General features: G+C 45.8%; 1 protein-coding gene across 1 annotated transcript in view; it reads left to right on the top strand.

The window, feature by feature from the left end:
- Nucleotides 1–5150: 5150 nt before the first annotated feature.
- LOC143929578 (vomeronasal type-2 receptor 26-like) overlaps nucleotides 5151–24753 on the top strand; it is a 29837-nt gene continuing 10234 nt past the window's right edge. Inside the window, exons 1-2 of the mRNA XM_077453458.1 lie at nucleotides 5151–5897; nucleotides 9399–9626. Of these exons, the coding sequence (XP_077309584.1) occupies nucleotides 5151–5897; nucleotides 9399–9626 (975 nt within the window). The remainder of the gene's footprint in view (nucleotides 5898–9398; nucleotides 9627–24753) is intronic.

Genomic DNA, 24753 nt, shown 5'->3' with positions numbered 1-24753 from the left:
CTGATCTGATCAGATCTATACTAGCATCCCCAGCAGTTTAGGGTTCCAAAAAAACGCATTGTTAGCGGGATCAGCCCATATACCTGCTGGCACCTGCGTTTTGCCCCTCTGCCCAGCCCACCCAAGTGCAGTATTGATCGATCACTTTCACTTACAAAACACTAAACACATAACTGCAGCGATCAGTTTTTTTTGGTACCATTTTATATTTAAATCCGGAAGGCAGTGCTTGGTTTTCGGAGTCCAGTACGTGGCTAGGCTCCCAAAAAGTCCCCCACATGTGGTATCCCCGTACTCGGGAGAAGCAGCAGAATTTATTTTGGGGTGTAATTTGACTTATGCCCATAGCATGTGTGAGAAATATATCATTTAGTGACAACTTTGTGCAAAAAAAAATAAATTGTAAAATTCCTGCAACTTGTGGCAAAATATAAAATATTTCATGGACTCAACATGCCTCTCAGTAAATAGCTTGGGGTGTCTACTTTCCAAAATGGGGTCATTTGGGGGGGTTTTGTGCTATTTTGGCATTTTATGGCCTTCGAAACTGTGATAGGTAGTGAGGAGTGAAATCAAAAATTTGCACCCTTAGAAATCCTGAAGGCAGTGATTGGTTTTCGGGGTGCTGTACGCGGCTAGACTCCCAAAAAGTCCCACTTATGTGGTATCCCCGTACTCAGGAGAAGCAGCAGAATATATTTTGGGGTGCAATTCCACATATAACTATGGCATGTGTGAGCAATATATCATTTAGTGACAACTTTTTGTAAACTTTTTTTTTTTTTTTTTTCAATCACTTGGGACAAAAAAAAAAATATTCAATGGGCTCAACATGCCTCTCCACAACTTCCTTGGGGTGTCTGCTTTCCAAAATGGGGTCATTTGGGGGGGGAGGTTTGTACTGCCCTGCCATTTTAGCACCTCAAGAAATGAGATAGGCAGTCATAAATTAAAAGCTGTGTAAATTCCAGAAAATGTACTCTAGTTTGTAGACGCTATAACTTTTGCGCAAACCAATAAATATACGCTTATTGACTTTTTTTTACTAAAGACATGTGGCTGAATAAATTTTGCCCTAAATGTATGACTAAAATTGAGTTTATTCGATTTTTCTTATAACAAAAATTAGAAAATATAATTTTTTCTCAAAATTTTCGGTCTTTTTCCATTTATATCGCAAAAAATAAAAATTGCAGAGGCAATCAAATAACATCAAAAGAAAGCTCTATTTGTGGGAAGAAAAGGATACAAATTTTGTTTGGGTACAACATTGCATGACCGCGCAATTACCAGTTAAAGCAGTGCAGTGCGAAATTGTAAAAAGACCTCTGGTCCTTAGGCTGTTAATTGGTCCGGGGCTGAAGTGGTTAAGGGTTAGTGTTATGGTGAAGAGTAAGCCCTTGTACACACGGTCGGACATTCCGACAACAAAATCCGAAAACAAAAAACGTAATGACGTAATTTCGTGACGACAAGACTACATTCAGGCTAGTAGCCAATAACTTTGGTCTCTTAATTTGATCAGAGCATGCGTGGCACTTTGTCCGATCGGAATTCTTGACAAACAATCGGACAAAGTCCGATCGGATCATGTTGTTGGAAAATTTTATAGCCCAGCTCTAAAATTTTGTCGGTCGGATATTCCGATGGAAACAGTCCGATGGAGCCCACATACAGTTGGATTATCCGACAACATGGTCCGATTGGACATTTTCCATCGGAATGTCCGACCGTGTGTACAAGGGCTTAGGGTTAAGGGCTAAGTTTAGGGTTAAATGTTTGAGTTAGGGTTAGTGGCTAGGATTAGAATTAAGGGTTTGGGTTAAGGGCTAGGGTTAGGATGAGTGTTATGGTAAAGGGTTAGGGTTATGGTTAAGGGTTAGGTTTGAGGGTTAGTGTTATGGTAAAGGGCTAGGGTTATGGTTAAGGGTTAGGATTATGGTTAAGGGTTAGGGTTAAGGGCTAGGTTTAGGTTTACATGTTTGGGTTAGGGCTAATGGCTAGGATTAGAATTAAGGGTTTGGGTTAAGGGCTAGGGTTAGGATGAAGTTTAAGGGTTAGAGTTATGGTTAATGGTTCATGTCATGGTAAAGGGATAGGTTTATGGCTAAGGGTTAGTGTTAGTGTTATGGTAAAGAGTTAGGATTAAGGGCTAGGTTTAGGGTTAAATGTTTGAGTTAGGGTTAGTGACTAGGATTCAAATTAAGGGTTTGGGTTAAGGGCTAAGGTTAGGATGAGTGTTATGGTAAAGGGCTAGGGTTATGGTTAGGGTTATGGGTTATTCTTATGGTAAAGGACTAGGGTTATGGTAGGGTTATGGTTAAGGGTTAGGGTTAAGGGTTAGTGTTATGGTAAATGGTTAGGTTTAAAGGTTAGGTTTAGGGTTAAATGTTTGGATTAGGGTTAATGGCTAGGAATAGAATTAAGGGTTTGGGTTAAGGGCTATTGTTAGGATGAAGGTTAAGGGTTAGAGTCATGGCTAAGGGTTAGTTTTATGGTAAAGGGTTAGGGTTATGGTTAAGGGTAAGGGTTAGTGTTATGGTAACAGGCTAGGGTTATGGTTAAGGGTTAGGGTTAAGGGTTTGTGTTATGGTACATGGTTAGGGTTAAGGGTTAAATGTTTGGGTTAGGGTTAATGACTAGGATTATAATTAAGGGTTTGGGTTAAGGGCTAGGGTTAGGATAAGGGTTAAAGTTACGGATAAGGGTTAGTGTTATGGTAAAGGGATAGGGTTATGGTTAAGGGTAAGGATGAGCCGAACACCCCCCCCCCCGGTTCGGTTCGCACCAGAACCTGCGAACAGACCTAAACTTTGTGTGAACTTTAGAACCCTATTAAAGTCTATGGGACTTGAACGTTCACAATCTAAAGTGCTAATTTTAAAGGCTAATATGCAAGTTACTGTCCGAAAAAGTGTTTGGGGACCTGGGTCCTGCCCCAGGGGACATGGATCAATGCAAAAAAAAGTTTTAAAAATTGCATTTTTTTTGGGAGCAGTGATTTTAATAATGATTAAAGTGAAACAATAAAAGTGTAATATTCCTTTAAATTTCGTACCTGGGGGATGTGTATAGTATGCCTGTGAAGGGGCGCATGTTTCCCGTGCTTAGAACTGTCCCTGCACAAAGTGTCATTTCTGCAGGAAAAAAAGTAATTTAAAATCACTCATGGCTATAATGAATTATTGGCTCCCCATAATACAGAGAAGCCATTGAAAGTCATTGATAAAAAAAAAAAAGTGTGGATTTCCCCCAAATTCAATTACCAGGCCCTTCAGGTCTGGTATGGGTTTTAAGGGGAACTTCACGTCAAATTTAAAAAAAAAATGGCATGGAGTTCCCCCTAAAAATCCATACCAGACCCTTTATCCCAGCACGCAACCTGGCAGGCCGCAGGAAAAGAGGGGGGGACGAAAGAGCGCCCCCCTCCTGAACCGTACCAGGCCACATGCCCTCAACATTGGGAGGATGCTTTGGGAGTCTGTGACCCCTCAAAGCACCATGTCCCCATATTGATGGGGACAAGGGCCTCATCCCCACAACCCTGGCCAGTGGTTGTGGGTGTCTGCGGGCAGGGGGCTTATCAGAATCTGGAAGCCCCCTTTAACAAGGGGACCTCCAGATCCCGGCCCCCTCTTGTTTGAAATGGTAAGGGGGTACAAAAGTACCCCTACCATTTCACAAAGAAAGTGTAAAAAATGGTTAAATAAGACAAACACACTTTTGAAAAAATCCTTTATTAAAAATAAAAAAAAAGATTCCAGCGGTGGTAATCCACTCTTGCTATCCAGCAACGTATGATCATCTCTCCGGGGTCCAGCAATGGCTGATCTGATCCAGCAACGGGTGATCTCTCCGTCCAGCACAGCAAATCCATCCATCTTCTGTCTCCACTGGAGGAGACACTGCGGGGATACCGGCAGCCTGTTTGATCCAGGATACTGCAAACTTCTCCCCATATATTTGGAATCAAATTCTCCAAATTTGTATTCTCAAAGCAAACGAAAGATCATCAATAAATAGATTCACTCACATTTGTATCATCTTGTAAAAAGCCTTGTATAATCAATTGATCATGACAGCTCTCCTCCTCACTATACTTCCTATGATATAAGCCACCGGACATATCGTCCCTGACTCCTCCCAACGTGTTGCGTCACAGGTCACCTGACTTTCTGAAGGGAATGAGAATGAATGAATTTTTCCCCTTAATGTTCAGCCCATTTTTTGTGATTCGGGACTGCATTGCTTTAACTGCCAATTGCACGGTTGTGTGATGCTGTACCCAAATCAAATTGATTTCCCTTTTTTCCGACAGATAGAACTTTCTTTTGTTGGCATTTGATCACCTCTGCGGTTTTCTTTTTTGGCTATAAACAAAAAAAAAACCAACAATTTTGAAAAAAAAAAACAACAATATTTTTTCTGCTATAAAATACATCCAATAAAAATCTAATTTCTTCATCAATTTAGGCCAATATGTATTCTGCTACATATTTTTGGTAAAAAAAAAAATGCCAATAAGCATATATTGATTGGTTTGACCAAAAGTTATATCGTCTACAAACTATGGGATATTTTTATGGCATTTTTTTTACTAGTAGTGGTGGCAATCAGCAATTTTTAGAGGGGCCGCAACATTGTGGCCTTGGCAATCTGCCTTGTTTACATTAAATATAGCAAAATACATCAAATGTGTATAAAAAAAACACACGTTCAAAATGCACCGCAGTACATACTAAAAAACAAAATTGACCGCATCCTGCATAGATGTGAACCAAGCCTTAAACCTTTTTTACTCCAGAATTTGAGTTGACAAACACAGTTTACATTGTGAGCAGGTCTAATATTCTTTTGGGTTCTTCTGTATTTATTTATTTTTTTATTTTTTACAAAACCCATTGATTATCAGCATGTCCACACGTGGCCTGGTAGTCATCATGGGGGTTAGAGTGTAACGTGTCATTGTCATCGCTTGCTTGTTTATAAAAAATATTCTGCTGAAAACTGAAATGTAATGTTTGGCCAGCCAGGTCCACCATGTTTTTTTTTTTATACTTTTATCAATGTCAATTCATGTTTTATAGATCAGTTATGGTGCAACCAGTCCAACACTGAAAGACAGGAGGGTTTTCCCAACCTTGTTCCGGATGGTACGAAATAATTTTGTAATTTACTCTAAATTGGCTCAAATGCTGAAGTACTTCGGGTGGAACTGGATAGGAATTATTAGATCCGGTGATGACGGTGGGAGAGAAGAGTTCATGATTTTGATGAACGTCATGAATTTCTATAAAATTTGTATTAAGTTTGATTTATCAGTTAATGGCCACACATCCCAAATGACACAATTGGATGAAAAAGCACATTCTTTTAAAAAAACATCTGTCAATGTCATTGTACTTTTTGGGACATTGTTTGAATTTGAGGTTGACATTTTACATTTTCTAAGAGGTTATATAGATGACAGAACAGTCATCCTTGACCCTACTTGGGCAACAAACGTTGTCCTCATTGGTAAACACCCAGAAATATTTAATTGTAGTTTGTCCTTTGGGGCCAAGTCTGCAAATATTTCAGAATTTGTGAATTTTGCTAATGAATTCCAACCTCATAAGAAACCAAAAGACAAATTACTTGAAGATCTGTGGATGAGTGAATTTGGTTGTTCTTCTATAGATAAAACAAGAAATGATCTCTTTGAATATGTATATAAAAGGACACTTCATGAGTGCAATGGCACAGAACACATTAGTGATATCCAACACTTCTTCCATGGCGGTAATGCCCACCAAGTGTACCTTGCAGTTTACTCTATGGCAGCCGCCTTACATGATATGCTTGGATTCATGAAGACACCAACATCTGGAAGTCAGTTATTTAGCATTAAACACCAGGTGAGTGAATCCTAGATAAAAGTAATCATATCTAAACCTTAGAGGTGGAGAATGATTATTTTTTTTTTTTTTTCATTTTAACTTACTTGGTAATCCAGTAAATAACACACTACTTCTGCATGGGTGACTTTGCTCACTCCTCCACTGTAGCTATGGAGGAAGCCATGTTTGCCGGCTAGGCTGGACCTTAAACATGCCTGCCATTGTTAATGCCCCTTTTTAACGGGGGTTCATAGAATTATCAGTTTACATAAGAAAGATAACATTGTTTATGCTTCACAAAGGCACCCCATTTCTGACAAGTTCAACAGGTAAACTAGAGAATAGGACAAACTCCTAAAAGAATGTTGGAGGGAGTTGCAGTAGTCGAGGCGAGAGATAACCAGGGAGTGAAATAGAAGCTTGGTGGTGTCATTAGTTAAAAAGGAGCATATTCTGGAAATGTTGCAGAGGCTAAGGTGGCATGATTTGGACAGGGATTGTATGTGGGCCTGAAAGGACAGTTCAGAGTTTAAGGTTACCCCTGGCATGTGGGGATGGACTGATAGATGGGCCATTGATCTTGACAGAGAAGTCAGGGGAAGGGGCACGTGGGGGAAGATTCAGTTTAAGGAAGTGGTTTGACATCCAGGCTGATATGTCTGTTAGTAAATCAGTGATGCATGAGGAGATTGATAGGGTGAACTGAGGGGCAGATATATAGATTTGGGTGTCATCGCCATATAAATGGTAGTGGAAGCCATGGGAGGCTATCAGCTGATCCAAGGAGGCCATGTAGATCAAGAATGGTAGAGATTCAAGGACAGAACCTTGGGGGACCACAACGGTAAGAGGAGTTGGAGAGGAGGAAGTGGAGTTGTAAGTGACGCTGAAGGCGCAATGAGATAGGTAAGATTCAAACCAATGGAGAGTGCAACCATTTTGACCAAGCAAATTGAGTTTTTTTTTGAGGAGGGGATGGTCAACTGTCATAGAATATTTAAAGTCCACATCTCCAAAAAGCTATTTTGTAGATGGAAATCCTTGGTAATCCTGTCCATTACTTGCCCCACTGCCATAATTGATCAATTATGTCAGTACTATCTCCGACCCTTTTCTTATAGTGTATAGCTGATGACAGTTTGGGGAGCTTTCAATCGGCTAGGAGTACCATGGTGATTGGTCATGTGCACCAGATTCATTGGGTTTATTCTTTTAGTGAGAGTTCCATAGAATGAATACATTTTTTATTGTAGTAATGGACTTGTCAAACTTTTTCATGTCTTATTTCTAGGTGGCATTTTTTTCTGTGAATGATTAGAAGTATTATGTGCCCCTGATGCATTTACATAGAAGAGGCCTGTATCTAAGGGGCCTTCCAGATTATGATATATCCTTTGCCCACAGAGCCCAAAAACCACTGGGCCATCTGGCATGGTCCCCTCATATTGAGGGCATGTGGCCTGGTATGGTTCAGGAGGGAGTTTGCCCCTAACCTCAAAGCCCCTTGTCCCCATGAGGATAAGGGCCTATTCCCCACAACCCTGGGCAGTGGTTGTGGCTGTCTACGGATGGGGGCTTATTGGAATCTGGAAGCCCCCTTTAAGAAGGGGGGCCCCAGATCCCACTCCCCTTATGTGAATGAGTATGAGTATATAGTACTCCTACCTAGTCACCAAAAAAGTGTAAAAAGTAAAGACACAACACAAGTTTTTTTACAATTCCTTTATTAAAAAATCAAAAACAAAATCTTCCAATGTAGATCCATCCTCAGTCTTGATGTCTGCTGCACTACTGGACCCGAAAAAGAGAAAAAAAGAAAAAACCTCCGGTCTTCTTGAAGGCTCCCACCGTCTGCCTTCTCCGCCTCCTGACAGTTCTTAAATAGCTTTGGGTGGGACATCACTGAGTGGCCTCACCTTCTTGTGATGTCATCGACCAAGGCATGCTGGGTGGATGACATCATTGGGTGACTGCACCCCTTAGTTATTTAAGAAATGTCAGATGGAGGAGCAGGCAGATGACAGGAGCCTTCAAAGAGATCGGAAGGTTTTTTTTTTTTTTTTCTATTTTCGGGTCCAGCAGTGCAGCCGGTGTCATGATTAACAATAAATCTACACTGGGGGACATTTTTTTTAAAATAAAGGAATTATCAAAAAGTTGTGTTGTGTCTTTATTCACTTTTTACACTTTTTTTTGGTGAATGGGTAGGGGGTACTATATTCCAGATTGCAGTAAGCCCCTTTCCTTCATAGCCCTACAACCACCGCCCAGGATTAACATGGGGACAAGGTGCTTTCTGTTGGAGGTAAATCCTTTCTCTTTTAAATCACTCCCCCATGTTGAGGGCATGTGGCCTGGTATGGTTTAGGAGAGGGTGGTGCTAATTTTCCTCCCTCTTTTCTGGCCTGCCAGCCTACATGCTCAGATAAGGACCTGATATGGATTGGGGGGACAACATGCTGTTTTTTTACATATTTTTTCATTGCCGGCATTCTTTTGATTCTTTTGATTATATTTCAGCTGTTAGTGGGGAAGCCAACTGACAGCTGATGTGTCATCGGTTGTTAAGGACATGGCGGCCAACTACCTGGTCTGTTCCTTAAGAAGCAGCTATTCTTCACTCAGAATTTTAATTGGCCGATCTTTTTCTGACTGATCCAAATTTGAATTGTTCTGAAACTCCTGAGCCATACCAGGTCACATGTTATCACCATTAGAATGGTTCCCTGCCAAGATCCCACTGTAAGGGCACTTGGTCTCCATTTTCAATGGTAACAATGGCCTCATTCTCACTTCCCTAGTTCAGTGGATGTGAGGGGCTGTGAAGGAAATCAAAATCTGAAAGCCCCCTTTAGGATAAGGTGTTCCCCCAGATGCCCTGCCCCCTCATGTGAGTGAGTAAGGAGTGTATAATACCCCTTGTTGCCTATTCACAAACAAGTTAACAAAAAGATAATCTGAAAAGTCCTGTATTAAAAATAAATAAATAAACAATAAATAAATGGAAAGCATTGTCCCTCTATGAAATCCAACTTCAATTGCATTGTCTAGATGTCATGATCAATGATGTCAAGATGCCCAACAGTACTTCCAGCCACTACTCTTGTTGCACCTGACAGATCCAAATTTTTATTTAGTAATCCCCTTATTTATTCAAAAGCAATGACCTGGATATCTGGGGTCTACTTATTCTAATGGGGCTTCCAGTTTCTGATAAGTCCCCCCCCCAAAGACCTCCATGTCCACTGGGACAGTTATGTGAGGATAAGGCCCTTGTCCCAATTAACCATTGAGGTCCACATAAAGTGAAAATATTAGGTTGGACTTTAGAGTAATTTGCCAATTTTAGTACATACCAGGCATACTGACAAGATGGGTGGCAGCATTAAAGATAGTAACAGCATTGCTGGTGAGGGTGTGGAAGAAGTCCAGCCTTCCAGAAAAACGAGGTCCATCATTGAAAAAAAAGGTCCATGAAAAATGCATTTTAGCTTCAATTCAATTTTTGTCCTCCCGCAGAAGTTGTACCGATATATACAAGCTTCAAACTACTTCTCAGAAAACACTTCACAAAAATACTTTAATGAAGATGGAGAATTTGTGTCGCATTATGTTATTCAAAACCATTTATTAGTCGACAAAGCTATTCTCACTAATGATGTTGGATTATTTGAGCAATCTAATTCTAGTGATGAGAACATTTTTATCAATGCAAGCTTAATAAAATGGAAGAATGACCGGGAAGAGGTGAGATTAACAAGGACCCGTATTGAGGAAGATGCCTGTGGTCTTCTTGATGCTGATCTTTTCCCTATCACTGGCCTCCCCATGACTAATCTCTGGGGGGTTGGGGGCGCTGAGTGAAACGCGTTTAGGGCATGGCCTGGTTGGAATCCAGGCTGAGGTTGCCACTCTCTTCACTTCTCTAGGATATCTTGGATGAGCAACTTCCAGGGGCCACCCATTTCTCTTTTGTAATGGCCTATCATGCTTTGTCATGTCTCGGTAAAGGTGGTCAAGAGGAGCAGGGTTTTTCATTCAAATGTCAGAGCTAACCCCTTGATGAATGATGGCTAGTGGGAAAATATTTAATCGCTTCCCGACCACCCGCTGCAGTCATACTGCGGCAAGGTGGCTGGAAAGCGGAAATCGCCATAGGTGTATGTCGGTCCATGCATGTGATACAGCAGGTGTGCGATGCGGGAGCTCGTCCACAGGTCCAGCGGACTTAATGTGACCTGCGATCGCGTTATACAAAGGCAGAATGGGAATCTGCCTATGTAAATAAGGCAGATCCCCGTTCTAACAGGGGACATGATGGATTAGTGACATCACCAAACCTCACTCCAAATCACCAGTCAGATGCCGCAGCTCCTTAGATGATCTCACACTGCAAACATACAGCTCTGAAAAAAAAAAAAAACAGGAGACAAAAGTTTAATTTTCAGGAAGCTACTGAGGTGCTACTAAGCTTTCTAGATGTTCTCAAATAGCGATGGCCTTGCGGTTCACCCGGCAGTCGGTTTGCGGCGAACTTTGGTCATTCGCGATTTGCCAAACCGGCAGACTTCTGGCGCTGTTCGCGGCGGCCATATTCGTTTACATTGTGAAGAACTTTGACCCATGACACATCCATCATGAGGTACAGGACAGCCAATTGAGACATTTCATCACATGGACATACCCCCTACCTTATAAATAGACCGGATCTGGCGGCCATTTTACATTCTATCTTTTGTCAGTGTAGGGAAAGGACGCTGTGTGGAGCAGGGACAGTCAGTCTAATCACTGGCTAGCTAATTAGCTATTACTATTAGGTCCACAAAAGTCCTTTTAAGGACTGGTATAGGTGTACAGTATATAGGGTTGTACATGTATAATATAATTTCTTTCAAATATAGAAAGTATATTATGGTGCACTGCTGTGCTGCTGAGTGCTGACCGATTCTGCAGCTGTCTTTTATCAGTGTAGGGACTGAGGGACAGTTTGGTGTTTGGAGCAGGGTCAGTCTGCAATTCACTAGCTACAAGGTACACAAAGGTCCTTTTAAGGACTGGTATAGATCGACAGTATATAGGGTTGTACACGTATAATATACTTTCTTTCAAATATAGAAAGCATATTATACTTCACTGCTGTGCTACTGAGCTGAGTGCTGACCGATTCTGCAGCTGTTGTTTCTCAGTGTAGGGAGGGACAGTTTGGTTTTTGGAGCAGGGACAGTCTGGTTTTTGGAGCAGGGACAGTCTGTAATTCACTAGCTACTAGCTAGCTACTACTAGGTCCACAAAGGTCCTTTTAAGGACTGGTATAGGTGTGCAGAATATAGGGTCGTAATACACGTATAATATACTTTCTTTCAAATATAGAAAGCATATTAAAGTGCACTGCACTGCTGTGCTTCTGACCGATTCCGAAGCTGTTGTTTCTCAGTGTAGGGAGGGACAGTTTGGTGTTTGGAGCAGGGACAGTCTGCAATTCACTAGCTACTAGCTAGCTACTATTAGGTCCACAAAGGTCCTTTTAAGGAATGGTATAGGTGTACTATTTCGTGTGCTGTATATAGGGGTGTAATACACGTATAAAATACTTGCAAATATAGAAAGCATAGTATAGTGCATTTCCACTGTGCAGCATTGTGACTGCTGAGCGGTTCAGCAGCGATGCTATAAAGAGTGACAAATGCAAATAAAAGAAAGTATTATAACTGGTGTGATAGACCAGTGGCCCCCCAAAATGACAGATTGAAGCGGGGTGTTATATACCTTCTTCCACATACATACTGCACTTCTCTAGAGACTTTTGTCACAGGGTCATTTAAAAAATGACAGGCAGAGGAAGAGGTAGGCCCTTCCGCAGGGGTGGTAGGGGTAGAGCAGGAGCAACAGGCTTGAGCCAAAGTGACAAATTGCAGAACGTGTGTTCGATTACATCAAAGGACACACCAGACTTGGTTGAGTGGCTCACTCAGCGTTACTCTTCTGCACCCTCCTCATCCTCTCGATCTGCACCCTCTTCTTCACTCTCTGCTGTGTGCACCCCCAAAGACACTATCACCAACACCACCACCACCATATACCCTCCGCTTGGGTCACAGGAATTATTTTCCGATCCATCACAAGACATTGTCGATGTGCAGCCACTCTTGGTATTGGATCAGGAAGAGGAGGTAGCAACAACCGCCACTCAGCAGTCTGACGACAGTAGCCAGGTCAGCCCAAGGAGGGGGTTGGTCCCCGGTGTTGCTGCCTACTCTGAGATCTCTAATTATAGCGGTGGGGAAGGTGACGTCGATGATGATGTGCCTAGTGATGTCACATGGGTGCCCACAAGAGAGAAAGAGGAGGGGAGTTCAGAGGGAGATATGGATCAGCAGATAGAGAGGAGAAGCAGGCGAAACTTACATTGCACAGGAGGGACAAAGCAGACTGCTAATGTATCAGGAGTGAGTCATCGACCATGTACGGTCACATCTGGCGCCCCCAGGACACCGGCACATGGCTCCGCAGTGTGGGCTTTTTTTAATGTGTCTGCTGCTGACAATAGTGTTGCCATCTGCAGCCTTTGCAGTCAACGCATAAGTCGCGTTAAACCCAACACTCACCTAGGGATGACCGCCTTAAGAAGGCATATGAGCAGCCACCACCGAGCCGAGTGGGAGCAACGGAACACACAAAGCCACACTCGATCTGGTGCCCCCAAGACGCCGCTCGTGGCTCCGCAGTGTGGACTTTTTTTAACGTGTCCGCTGCTGACAATAGTGTTGCCATCTGCAGCCTTTACAGTCAATGCATAAGTCGTGGTAAGCCCAACACTCACCTAGGGATGACCGCCTTAAGAAGGCACATGAGCTGCCATCACCGAGCCCAGTGGGAGCAGCGGAACCCACAAAGCCACACTCCAGGCTCTCACCATCCAGCCTCGTCTTCTACTTCTCCTTCTCCTCTCTCCTCACAATTGTCCTCCACTCCACCTTCCATCATTCCGTCCTCACGTTTTTCTGGAAAAAGGCAGGCTTCCATGGGCCAAATGTTCGAGCGTAAAAAAAATTATGATGCCGGATAACCCTCTTGCCCAACGGTTGACGGCTGGCTTGTCGGAACTGATAGCCCGCCAACTACTACCATATAAACTGGTGGACTCCAATTTGTGGCCATTGGAACATCACAATGGAAGGTCCCAGGAAGGAAGTATTTCTCACAGAAGGGCATCCCAGAGCTATATGGCCATGTTCAGCGGCAAGTGAATGTATCTCTGGCACACAGTGTCAGTGCCAAGATACATCTGACCACAGACACATGGTCTAGCAAACATGGGCAGGGAAGGTATATAACTTTTACTGCCCACTGGGTAAACCTTCTGACGGCCGTCAAGCATGTAACCCGTGGCACCTGTGTAGATTTGGTTTTACCACCACGGATTGCATGCAGGCCTGGCTCTTCTTCTCCTCTTCCTACTCCATCCTCCCTCTCCTCATCAGCTGACTCCTCCTTTTCTGCTGCTAGCGTCTCTTCTGCTGTGCCACCCAAGATCCCCAGAACCTATTCAACGTGCCAGGTGAGACGGTGCCATGCTGTGCTGCGTCTGTTGTGCCTGGAAGCCAAGAGCCACACTGGCCCTGCACTCCTTTCAGCTTTGCGTTCGCAGTCAGATCAGTGGCTAACACTGGTCAATTTGACAGTTGGTAAAGTGGTGTGTGACAACGGTGCCAATCTGCTTAGCACATTGAAACAGGGCAAAATTACACACGTGCCATGCATGGCACATGTCTTAAACTTGGTCGTGCAGTGATTCGTTGTCAAATACCCTGGGGTCCAGGACATCTTGCAGCAGGCAAGAAAAATCTCGGCCCATTTCAGAAGATCTTACACGGCCATGGCTCGTCTTGCTGCCATTCAGCGGCGACACAATCTGTCGGGCAGGCGTCTTATTTGCGATTGCTGACGCAATGGAACTCAAACTTCAATGTGCTTGATAGGCTGCTCCAGCAGAAACATGCAGTTAATGACTACCTGTACAAACTCTGCGGCAGAACAGGTTCTGGGGAGCTTGGTTTTTTTTCACGTGCCAGTGGCTGCTCATGTGCGACGCATGCAGACTTCTGCGGCCATTTGAGGAGATCACCAAACTGGTCAGTCGCAGCCATGGCACCATCAGTGACATGGTACCTTATGCCTTCTTTATGGAGCGTGCATTGCGTTGTGTCATTGATCAAGCTGTGGAGGAGCAGGAACGGGAAGATGAGGAAGTCGCAATGCTGGATGAATTCCCGGGGGGGTACTCTATCTGAGACAAGTCAACAACAGGAGTCTGAAGAGGAGTCAGAGGAGGATGGTGCCGGGGCGGATGAGAAGGAGCAAGAAGAGCATGCTTCAAACCTTTCTGGGATCCCTGTTGTTGTCCATGGATGGGGAGAGGAAAACGAGGAGGACAACATTATCCTGGATGATGAGCAGGAGTCAGGCCACCACACCGCTTCCAGTTTAGTGCAAATGGGGGCCTTCATGCTCCAGTGTTTTAACAGGGACCCCGTATAAAAGCATAAAGGTCAAGGACCAGTACTGGGTGGCAACGTACTTAGACCCCCGGTACAAACACAAAATGGCGGAAATGTTACCACCATCACAGAGGGCTGTCAGAATGGAGCACTTACAGGCCTTGCTGCATTCTGCTTTTGCGTGCGCTGGCAGAGGAGGAATTCCCACTCCCAGAGAAGGAGTTGCGGGTACCAATCCAACAGCGCCTGCAAGAAGAGGGCAGTTTGAAGATGTGTTGGTGACTCCTGATATGAGATAATTCTTTCAGCCGACCCATGGACAGGTCTCATCCGGATCCAGCAACAGGGAACGCCTAGACCGACAGGTGTCCGACTACATTGGGTTAACAGCCGATGTGGACATTCTGTGATGAACCCCTGGACTACTGGGTGGGCAGGCTTGATCTCTGGCCAGAGCTTGCCCAATTTGCAATGGAACTGTTGGCTTGCCCCTCGTCCAGTGTCCTGTTCGAAAGGACGTTCAGCGCAGCAGGGGGGATCGTGACCGATAAGTGCACTCGCCTAGCTCATGACAGTGTTGACTACCTCACATTTATAAAAATGAATGAGGCATGGATCTCGGGGGAATTTAACACATGTGACCAGTAGACCATGTATATGTATAACTCTATAAACGATTTATTTAATCTAACACATGGACCTTTTTTCTACCTTTGGCTCACTTCCTTGTACAAAAAAAGCACACCGTACTATATGCCCATACCCTCCTGTTTGAAGAGGTTGAGTAGTGTCATATTTTTGGGTCCCGCAGCGAGTTACTGGTATCAGTGCTGGTGTCACTGCTCTCTATCTCGGTGCTGGTGTCAGTGCTCTCTCTCTATCTCGGTGCTGGTGTCAGTGCACTCTATCATGGTGCTGGTGTCAGTGCTCTCTATCTTGATGCTGGTGTCAGTGCTCTCTATCTCGGTGCTGGTGTCAGTGCTCTCTATCATGGTGCTGGTGTCAGTGCTCTCTATCATGGCGCTGGTGTCAGTGCTCTCTATCTCATTGCTGGTGTCAGTGCTCTCTATCACGGTGCTGTTGTGGTGTCAGTGCTCTCTATCACGGTGCTGGTGCCAGTTCTCTCTCTCTCTATCTCAGTGCTGGTGTCAGTGCTCTCTCTCTACCTCAGTGCTGGTGTGGTGTCAGTGCTCTCTATCTCGGTGCTGGTGTCAGTACCCTCACGGTGCTGGTGTCAGTGCTCTCTATCATGGTGCCGGTGTCAGTGCTCTCTATATTGGTGCTGGTGTCGTCTCAGTGCTCTCTATCACGGTGCTGGTGTCAGTGCTCTCACAGTGCTGGTGTCAGTGCTCTCTATCATGGTGCTGGTGTCAGCGCTCTCATGGTGCTGGTGTCAGTGCTCTCTATCTCGGTGCTGGTGTCAGTGCTCTCTATCTCGGTGCTGGTGTCAGTGCTCTCTATCACGGTGCTGGTGTCAGTGCTCTCTATCACGGTGCTGGTGTGGTGTCAGTGCTCTCTATCTCTGTGCTGGTGTCAATGCTCTCTATCACAGTGCTGGTGTCAGTGCTCTCTATCATGGTGCTGGTGTCAGTGCTCTCACGGTGCTGGTGTCAGTGCTCTCTATCTCGGTGCTGGTGTCAGTGCTCTCTATCTCGGTGCTGGTGTCAGTGCTCTCTATCCCGGTGCTGGTGTCAGTGCTCTCTATCTCGGTGCTGGTGTCAGTGCTCTCTATCACGGTGCTGGTGTCAGTGCTCAGTCTCTATTGCTTTGCTGGTTTCAGACAGTGAGGGAGATAGCAGCGGAGAAGCCAATCAGCAGGCAGTGCCAGCACCATGGCTGAGGATCAGCACTGGACTGGCACCTCCAGACCACTGCAGGGGAGCCCTGCATAGGTGGAGGTAAGGGCCAGGCAGAGGGAGGGGCTCAAGCACAGGTTGGCACACTGGGACACTGGCACAGGACTGCGCTGCCCTGACTGTGGCACTGATCATCTCCTACACCCCCTTCATAGCCTGCCTTGACCTTGCCTCTCCTCCATGGCCCTCATGCACTCCTGAATTGTCAAAATTTCACGGATAAAAAAAGAATGCTTGTCGTTGTTGATCCCAGATTCACTTAATACTTTTGTTATGTCAGTGTCCATGTTGTGGGACTATGTGTGCACAGCTAGTAAGTATTTTGTGGCTGAAAATATGACCTGGAGGTTTTTAAGGTTCACCTGCCATTAAAGTCAATGGGTTCCCGCCACGAACCTTGCGGTTCGCAAACTTTTGGTCGCGTTCGCGAAACATCCCGTTGGAAGTTCGTCCATCACTATTCTCTAACAGAACAGAAAATCTTTACTTATTGTGTTCAGAGCCACATTAATGTGGTTGTAAAAGTTTGTTTTGTTTTTCAAATAACAAACATATCATACATACCTCCTCTTGTGCAGTTGGTTTTGCACAGAAAGGCCCAGATCCACCTCTTCTGGGGTCCCTCAATGGCTCTCTTGGCTCCTCCACTTCCACTTCTGGCCAGTAGAAGGAGCTGTGAGCTCAAAGAGCTAAGCCTTTTCTTCATACAGACAGCACTGATCCCTTCCTCCTGCCCCGAGCTGGTGACGCCATTTCCGTTTCCGTGGTTCAAGCTGGTCAGCGAGGAGCTTCTGACTTCCCGGTTCTCCTGAAGCAGAGCCATCCAGCAAATTTTGTATTTTATCTTTGTATTTAATGAATAAATTCTAATACCTTTTAGATTACCTACCAGTGTGCCTTTAAAGTCCAATGATTTAGTTTTCAATCTGTTCCTATACATCCAGCAAATGAACCACCAGACTCCTTCCACCAGCAAACTGGAACATGTGTGGAGTAGGGATGAACAAACACCCCCCGGTTCGATTCGCACCAGAACTTTCGAACAGACCGAAAATTGAAGTCTATGGGACTCGAACATTCAAAATAAAAACTGCTAATTTTAATGGCTAATATGCAAGATATTGTCCTAAAAAGGGTTTGGAGACCTGGCTCCTGCCCCAGGGGACATGGGTCAATTCCTAAAATGAAAAACGTCCGTTTTTTCGGGAGCACTGATTTTAATGACGATTAAAGTGAAAAAAAAGTGAAATATTCTTTTAAATATCGGGTCTGGGGGAGTCTATAGTATGCCTGTGAAGTGCCATGTGTTTCCCGTGTTTAGAACAGTCCCTGCACAAAATGACATTTAACGGAAATAACGTCATTTAAAACTACTTGCGGTATTAATGTAATATCTGGTTCCGGCAATATGGATGAAAATCATTGAGAAAAATGGCATAGGTTGGTAATGGGCCCCCCTGCCCATTACCAACTCCTTTGGGTCTTGTACGGATATTAAGGGGAACCCCCGTACCCCTAAAAAAAGGAAAGGTGTGGGGCACCCAGGCCCTATATACTCAGAACAGGAGTATACAGGCGGTGCAAACAAGACAGGGACTGTGTAGGTTTGTTGTGTTAAGTAGAATCTGTGTGTAATTTTGAACTGGTACATTTTTAAAGTGTAACTGCAGTCAAAAAATCTATTTTTAAGCTTTTTGGAAAATATAGGGAAGGGTTATCACCCCTGTATAATTTGTTTTGCCGTCCGTCTTTTTTCATCTCACTTCCTGTTGTCTCCTTTCATTTGCAAGTAGGAGACGTTTGTAAGTTGGATGTTTGAAAGTAGGGGCCTGCACTATATGCTCGGCAGAAATGGCGGAACAAGGTGTTGGTGTTGCCACAACACTGTAAGCCCTCAAAGTGACTCTTGGTGGGCGCTGGAGTGCCCTGCTGTAAACGATTATATAAAAAATTGTAATTACATGCCATTGTTGAACAGTGGTAGAAAAATTTGGCCTTTGGTGGTTGCGGTGGTGGTAGTGGTGCTGGTGCCACAACACTGTAAGTCCTCACAGTTACTCTCGGTGGGTGCAGGAATGGGCCCTGCTGTGAAATATTATATCAAGAATTGTTAAACAGGGGCTGAAAAATTGGGCCTTAGGCACTGCTTGCTGGTGCCACAACACTGCAACCTCTCCCAGATACTCTAGTTGTAGTGTAGGAATGAGCCCTGCTGCAAAGCATTGCATCAAAAATTGTTAAACAGGGGCAGGAAAATTGGGCCTATATACTGCATCTTCTCCCATATACTCTATTTCTAGTGCAGGAATGAGCCCTGCTAAAAAGCATTGCATCAAAAATTGTAATTACACGCCCCTGTTAAACAGGGGCTGAATAATTGGGCTGGTGGCATCACCCAGAACCAAAAATGTTCTTCCAAGTTATCAGCGGAGGAGGAAGAGGATAGACCAGATCAACATAACAGGACAGTCACTGAGCATCAGCATATGCAGTCTTGAAGGGATGTGATATTTCAAAAAAAAAGTATTCGGTTACATCAGCTTCAGGTGCTTGGTAGGTGGTGGTGAGCCAAGACTGATTCATCTTTATGAAGGTAAGTCGATCAACCGAGTCGGTGGACAGGCGCACCCTGTGATCAGTTACAAAGCCACCAGCAGCACTGAAGGTGCGTTCCAAAAGAACGCTGGATGCAAGACAGGCCAGTAGCTCAATTGCATACTGTGCAAGCTCTGGCTAGTGATCCATCCTCAAGACCCAGTAAGCCAGAGGATTTTCGGTGGGAAAGGTGTCCAAGTCTGTCCTTGCCCCTAGGTATTCCTGCACCATGTAAATCAGACGCTGGCGATAGTTGCTGGAACCGATCATACCTTGGGGCTGCGGACTAAAAAATTGTCTGAACGCATCGGTCAGACGGCCACCTTCTCCACCGCTCCTTCTGACCGATGCCTCAGCAACACGTTGTCCAAGACCATGCAGCGTAGGTTAGCTGAGGCATTCGGTCTGGAGTTCTCTGGGTCACTAAGGACTAGTGATGGATGAACTTCCGACGGGACGTTTCGCGAACGCGGACCGCGAACGCGGCCGATCGTTCGCGAAACCAAACGTTCACGGCGGGCCCCATTGACTTCAATGGGAGGCGAACTTCTCAAACCTACAGGTGAAATTTGCAGCCACAAAATAATTAATAGCTGTGCAAACATAGTCCCACCACATGGCCAATGACATAACACATGTATGAGGTGAATCTGGGATCGACAACTACAAGCATTCTTTTTTTATATGGAACATTGTTGTGACAATTAAGGACGGTAGAGCGCATGAAAGCAGAGGAGGAGAGGGAAGGTCAGGGACCAGGGTAGGCAAAGAAGAGGGTGCTGGAGATGATCACTAGCAGCGTGACATACAGCAATGACACCTGCACCGTGATAGAGTCATCTGACAACAGCACCGTGATAGAGAGCACTGACATCAGCAGCGTGACATAAAGCACTCACACCAGCACCGTGATGTACAGCATTGACAGCAGCACCGTGATAGAGAGCACTGACATCAGCAGCGTGACATAAAGCACTGACATCAGCACCGTGATATACAGCACTGACACCTGCACCTTAAGCAGCCCCAGGAGGAAGTCAGCATAGCACAGGGATGGTGAGAGCCCTTCATAATGAGCATAGCACAGGGATGGTGGGAGCACCTCAAAATATGCACAGCAGAGATACAGCCCCAGGAGGAAGTCAGCATAGCACAGGGATGGTGGGAGCCCCTCCTAATTTGCACAACAGAGGTACAGCCCCAGGAGGATGTCAGCACAGCACAGGGATGGTGGGAGCCCCTCATAATAAGCAGCCCCAGTAGAAATATGACACCGCTCAACCTCTTCAAAGAGGAGGGTGCGGGCATATAGTACAGTGTGCTTTTTTTGGACAAGGAAGTGAGCCAAATGAAGAAAGAAGGTCTCTGTGCTCGATTAAAAAAATTGTTTATAGACATATACATGGTCTACTGGTCACATGTGTTGAATTCCTCCGAGATCCATGCCTCATTCATTTTTAGAAATGTGAGGTAGTTAACACTGTCGTGAGCTAGGCGAGTACGCTTATCGGTCACGATCCCGCTGAACGTCCTTTCGGACAGGACACTGTATGCCCACCCAGTAGTCCAGGGGTTCATCACTCCTCAGAGCGTCCACATCGGCCGTTAACCCGATGTAGTCGGACACCTGACGGTCTAGGCGTTCCCTGATGCTGGATCCAGATGACATCTGTCGATCGGTCGGCTGAAAGAATGACCTCATATCCGAAGTCACCAGCACATCTTCAAACCGGCCTCTTCTTGCAGGCGCTGTTGGATTGGTACCCGCAACTCCTTCTCTGGGAGTGGGAATTGCTCCTCTGCCAGCGCACGCAAAAGCAGAATGCAGCATTTCTCGAAGCAAGGCCTGGAAGTGCTGCATTCTGACAGCCCTCTGTGACGGCGGTAACATTTCTGCCATTTTGTGTTTGTACCGGGGTCTAAGTACGTTGCCACCCAGTACTGGTCCTTGACCCTTATGCTTTTTATACGGGGGTCCCTATTAAAACACTGGAGCATGAAGGCCCCCATTTGCACTAAAGTGGAAGCGGTGTGGTGGCCTGGCTCCTGCTCATCATCCAGGATAATGTCGTCCTCTTCATTCTCCTCTCCCCATCCACGCACAACAGGGATCCCAGAAAGGTTTAAAGCATGCTCTTCTTGCTCCTCCTCATCCTCCCCGGCACCATCCTCCTCTGACTCCTCTTCAGACTCCTGTTGTTGACTTGTCTCAGATAGAGTAGCCCCCCTGGGAATTCATCCAGCATTGCGACTTCCTCATCTTCCCGCTCCTGCTCCTCCACAGCTTGATCAATGACACGACGCAATGCACGCTCCATAAAGAAGGCATAAGGTACCATGTCACTGATGGCGCCATGGCTGCGACTGACCAGTTTGGTGATCTCCTCAAATGGGCGCAGAAGTCTGCATGCGTCGCGCATGAGCAGCCACTGGCGTGATGAAAAAAACCCCAGCTCCCCAGAACCGGTTCTTCCGCAGAGTTCATACAGGTAGACGTTAACTGCACGTTTCTGCTGGAGCAGCCTATCAAGCATATAGAAGGTTGAGTTCCATCGCATCGGGCAATCGCAAATAAGACGTCTGACCGGCAGATTGTGTCGCCGCTGAATGTCAGCAAGTCGAGCCATGGCCGTGTAAGATCTTCTGAAATGGGCCGAGATTTTCCTTGCCTGCCGCAAGATGTCCTGGACCCCAGGGTATTTGACAAAGAATCGCTGCACGACCAAGTTTAAGACGTGTGCCATGCATGGCACGTGCGTGATTTTGCCCTGTTTCAATGCGCTAAGCAGATTGGCACCATTGTCACACACCGCTTTACCAACTGTCAAATTGAGCGGTGTTAGCCACTGATCTGCCTGTGAATGCAAAGCTGAAAGGAGTGCCGGGCCAGTGTGGCTCTTGGCTTCCAGGCACAACAGACGCAGTACGGCATGGCAACGTCTCACCTGGCATGTCGAATAGGTTCTGGGGAGCTTGGGCGGTGCAGCGGAAGAGACGCTAGCAGCGGAAAAGGAGGAGTCAGCCGAGGAGGAGAGGGAGGAGGATGGAGTAGGAGGAGGAGGAGAAGAAGAGTCAGGCCTGCATGCAATCTGTGGCAGTAAAACCAAATCTACACGGGTGCCACGGGTTACATGCTTGACTGCCGTCAGAAGGTTCACCCAGTGGGCAGTAAAAGTTATATACCTTCCCTGCCCGTGTTTGCTAGACCACGTGTCTGTGGTCAGGTGTATCTTGGCACCGACACTGTGTGCCAGAGATACATTCACTTGCCTCTGAACATGGCCATATAGCTCTAGGATGCCCTTCTCTGAGAAATCCTTCCTGGGACCTTCCATTGTGGTGTTCCAATGGCCACAAATTTGCGAAAGGCCTCCGAGTCCACCAGTTTATATGGCAGTAGTTGGCGGGCTATCAGTTCTGACAAGCCAGCCGTCAACCGTTGGGCAAGAGGGTTATCCGGCGTCATCATTTTTTTACGCTCGAACATTAGGCCCACGGAAGCCTGCCTTTTTGCAGAAAAACGTGAGCTTGGCGTGATGGAAGGTGGAGTGGAGGACAATTGTGAGGAGAGAGGAGAGGGAGAAGTAGAAGACGAGGCTGGACGGTGAAAGCCTGCAGTGTGGCTTTGTGTGTTCTGTTGCTCCCACTGGGCTCGGTGATGGCTGCTCATGTGCCTTCTTAAGGCGGTCGTCCCTAGGTGAGTGTTGGGCTTACCGCGACTAATGCGTTGACTGCAAAGATTGCAGATGGCAGCGCTATTGTCAGCAGCAGACACCTTAAAAAAAGCCCACACTGCGGAGTCATGTGCCGGTGTCCTGGGAGCGCCAGATGTGACCGTACATGGTCGATGACTCGCTCCTGATACATTTGCAGTCTGCTTTGTCCCTCCTGTGCAATGTAAGTTATTGCTGCTTCTCCTCCTTATCTGCTGGTCCATATCTCCCTCTGAACTCCCCTCCTCTTCCTCTCTTGTGGGCACTCACGTGACATCACTAGACACGTCATCATCAACGTCATCTTCCCTACCGCTATAAGTAGAGATCTCGGAGTAGGCAGCAACACCGGGGACCAACCTCCTCCTTGGGCTTATCTGGGTACTGTCGTCAGACTGCTGAGTAGCGGTTGTTGCTACCTCCTCTTCCTGATCCAATGCCAAGAGTGGCTGCGCATCAGAAATGTCCTCTTGATATGGATCGGAAAATAATTCCTGTGACTCAAGCGGAAGGTATGTGGTGGTGGTGGTGGTGTTGTTGGTGGTAGTGTCTTTGGGGGTGCACATAGCAGAGATTGAAGAAGAGGATGCAGATCGAGAGGATGAGGAGGGTGCAGAAGAGTAAGGCTGAGCGAGCCACTCAACCAAGTCTGGTGCTTCCTTTAAAGTAATTGAACGCACCTTCTGCAACTTCCCACTTCGGCTCAAGGCTGTTGCTCCTGCCCTACCCCTACCACCCCTGCGGAAGGGCCTGCCTCTTCCTCTGCCTGTCATTTTTTAAATGACCCTGTGACAAAACTCTCAGTCCCTATACCGATGAAGGACTGCTGCAGTATAGGGCAGCGGTCAGTTAGCAGTAGTGCACCTCAACCCTATGTATTGTGGACCTATACCAGTCCTTATAGAGTAGCAGACTGTACCTCACTCAACCCTATGTACTGTAGCACCCTATACCTTGCCAGTCCTTATAAGAACTTTTGTGGACCAAGTAGGTTGTGTGTGAATGATTAGCAGACTGTACGTCAGTCCCTATACCGATGAAGGACTGCTGCAGTATAGGGCAGCGGTCAGTTAGCAGTAGTGCACCTCAACCCTATGTATTGTGGACCTATACTAGTCCTTATAGAGTAGCAGACTGTACCTCACTCAACCCTATGTACTGTAGCACCCTATACCTTACCAGTCCTTATAAGAACTTTTGTGGACCAAGTAGGTTGTGTGTGAATGATTAGCAGACTGTACTTCGGTCCCTATACCGATGAAGGACTGCTGCAGTATAGGGCAGCGGTCAGTTAGCAGTAGTGCACCTCAACCCTATGTTTTGTGGACCTATACCAGTCCTTATAGAGTAGCAGAGTGTACCTCACTCAACCCTATGAACTGTAGCACCCTATACCTTACCAGTCCTTATAAGAACTTTTGTGGACCAAGTAGGTTGTGTGTGAATGATTAGCAGACTGTACGTCAGTCCCTATACCAATGAAGGACTGCTGCAGTATAGGGCAGCGGTCAGTTAGCAGTAGTGCACCTCAACCCTATGTATTGTGGACCTATACCAGTCCTAATAGAGTAGCAGACTGTACCTCACTCAACCCTATGTACTGTAGCACCCTATACCTTACCAGTCCTTATAAGAACTTTTGTGGACCAAGTAGGTTGTGTGTGAATGATTAGCAGACTGTACGTCATTCCCTATACCAATGAAGGACTGCTGCAGTAAAGGGCAGCGGTCAGTTAGCAGTAGTGCACCTCAACCCTATGTATTGTGGACCTATACCAGTCCTTATAGAGTAGCAGACTGTACCTCACTCAACCCTATGTACTGTAGCACCCTATACCTTACCAGTCCTTATAAGAATTTATGTGGACCAAGTAGGTTGTGTGTGAATGATTAGCAGACTGTACGTCAGTCCCTATACCAATGAAGGACTGCTGCAGTATAAGGCAGCGGTCAGCAGTAGTGCGACTCAACCCTATGTACTGTGGACCGATACCAGTCCTTCTAGAAAGGCAGACTGTATCTCACTCAACCCTATGTACTGTAGCACCCTAGATAGAGCAAGTTACCAGTCCTTATTTATAAGGAGCTTTGTGGAACAAGTGGGTTGTGAATGATTAGCAGACTGCAGCAGAAGGGCAGCAGTCAAGTATAATATTCTTTTTATATTTGGAAGAAAGAATATTATATGTGTACAAGCCTATTACCATACCAC

Source organism: Lithobates pipiens, unplaced genomic scaffold, assembly GCF_037356315.1.
Source record: "Lithobates pipiens isolate NorthernLeopardFrog02 unplaced genomic scaffold, aLitPip1_a1.2 Scaffold_24, whole genome shotgun sequence".
Lineage (NCBI taxonomy): Eukaryota > Metazoa > Chordata > Amphibia > Anura > Ranidae > Lithobates > Lithobates pipiens.
Note: the sequence above shows the minus strand (reverse complement) of the source record. Positions and strands in the feature narration are given on the sequence as shown.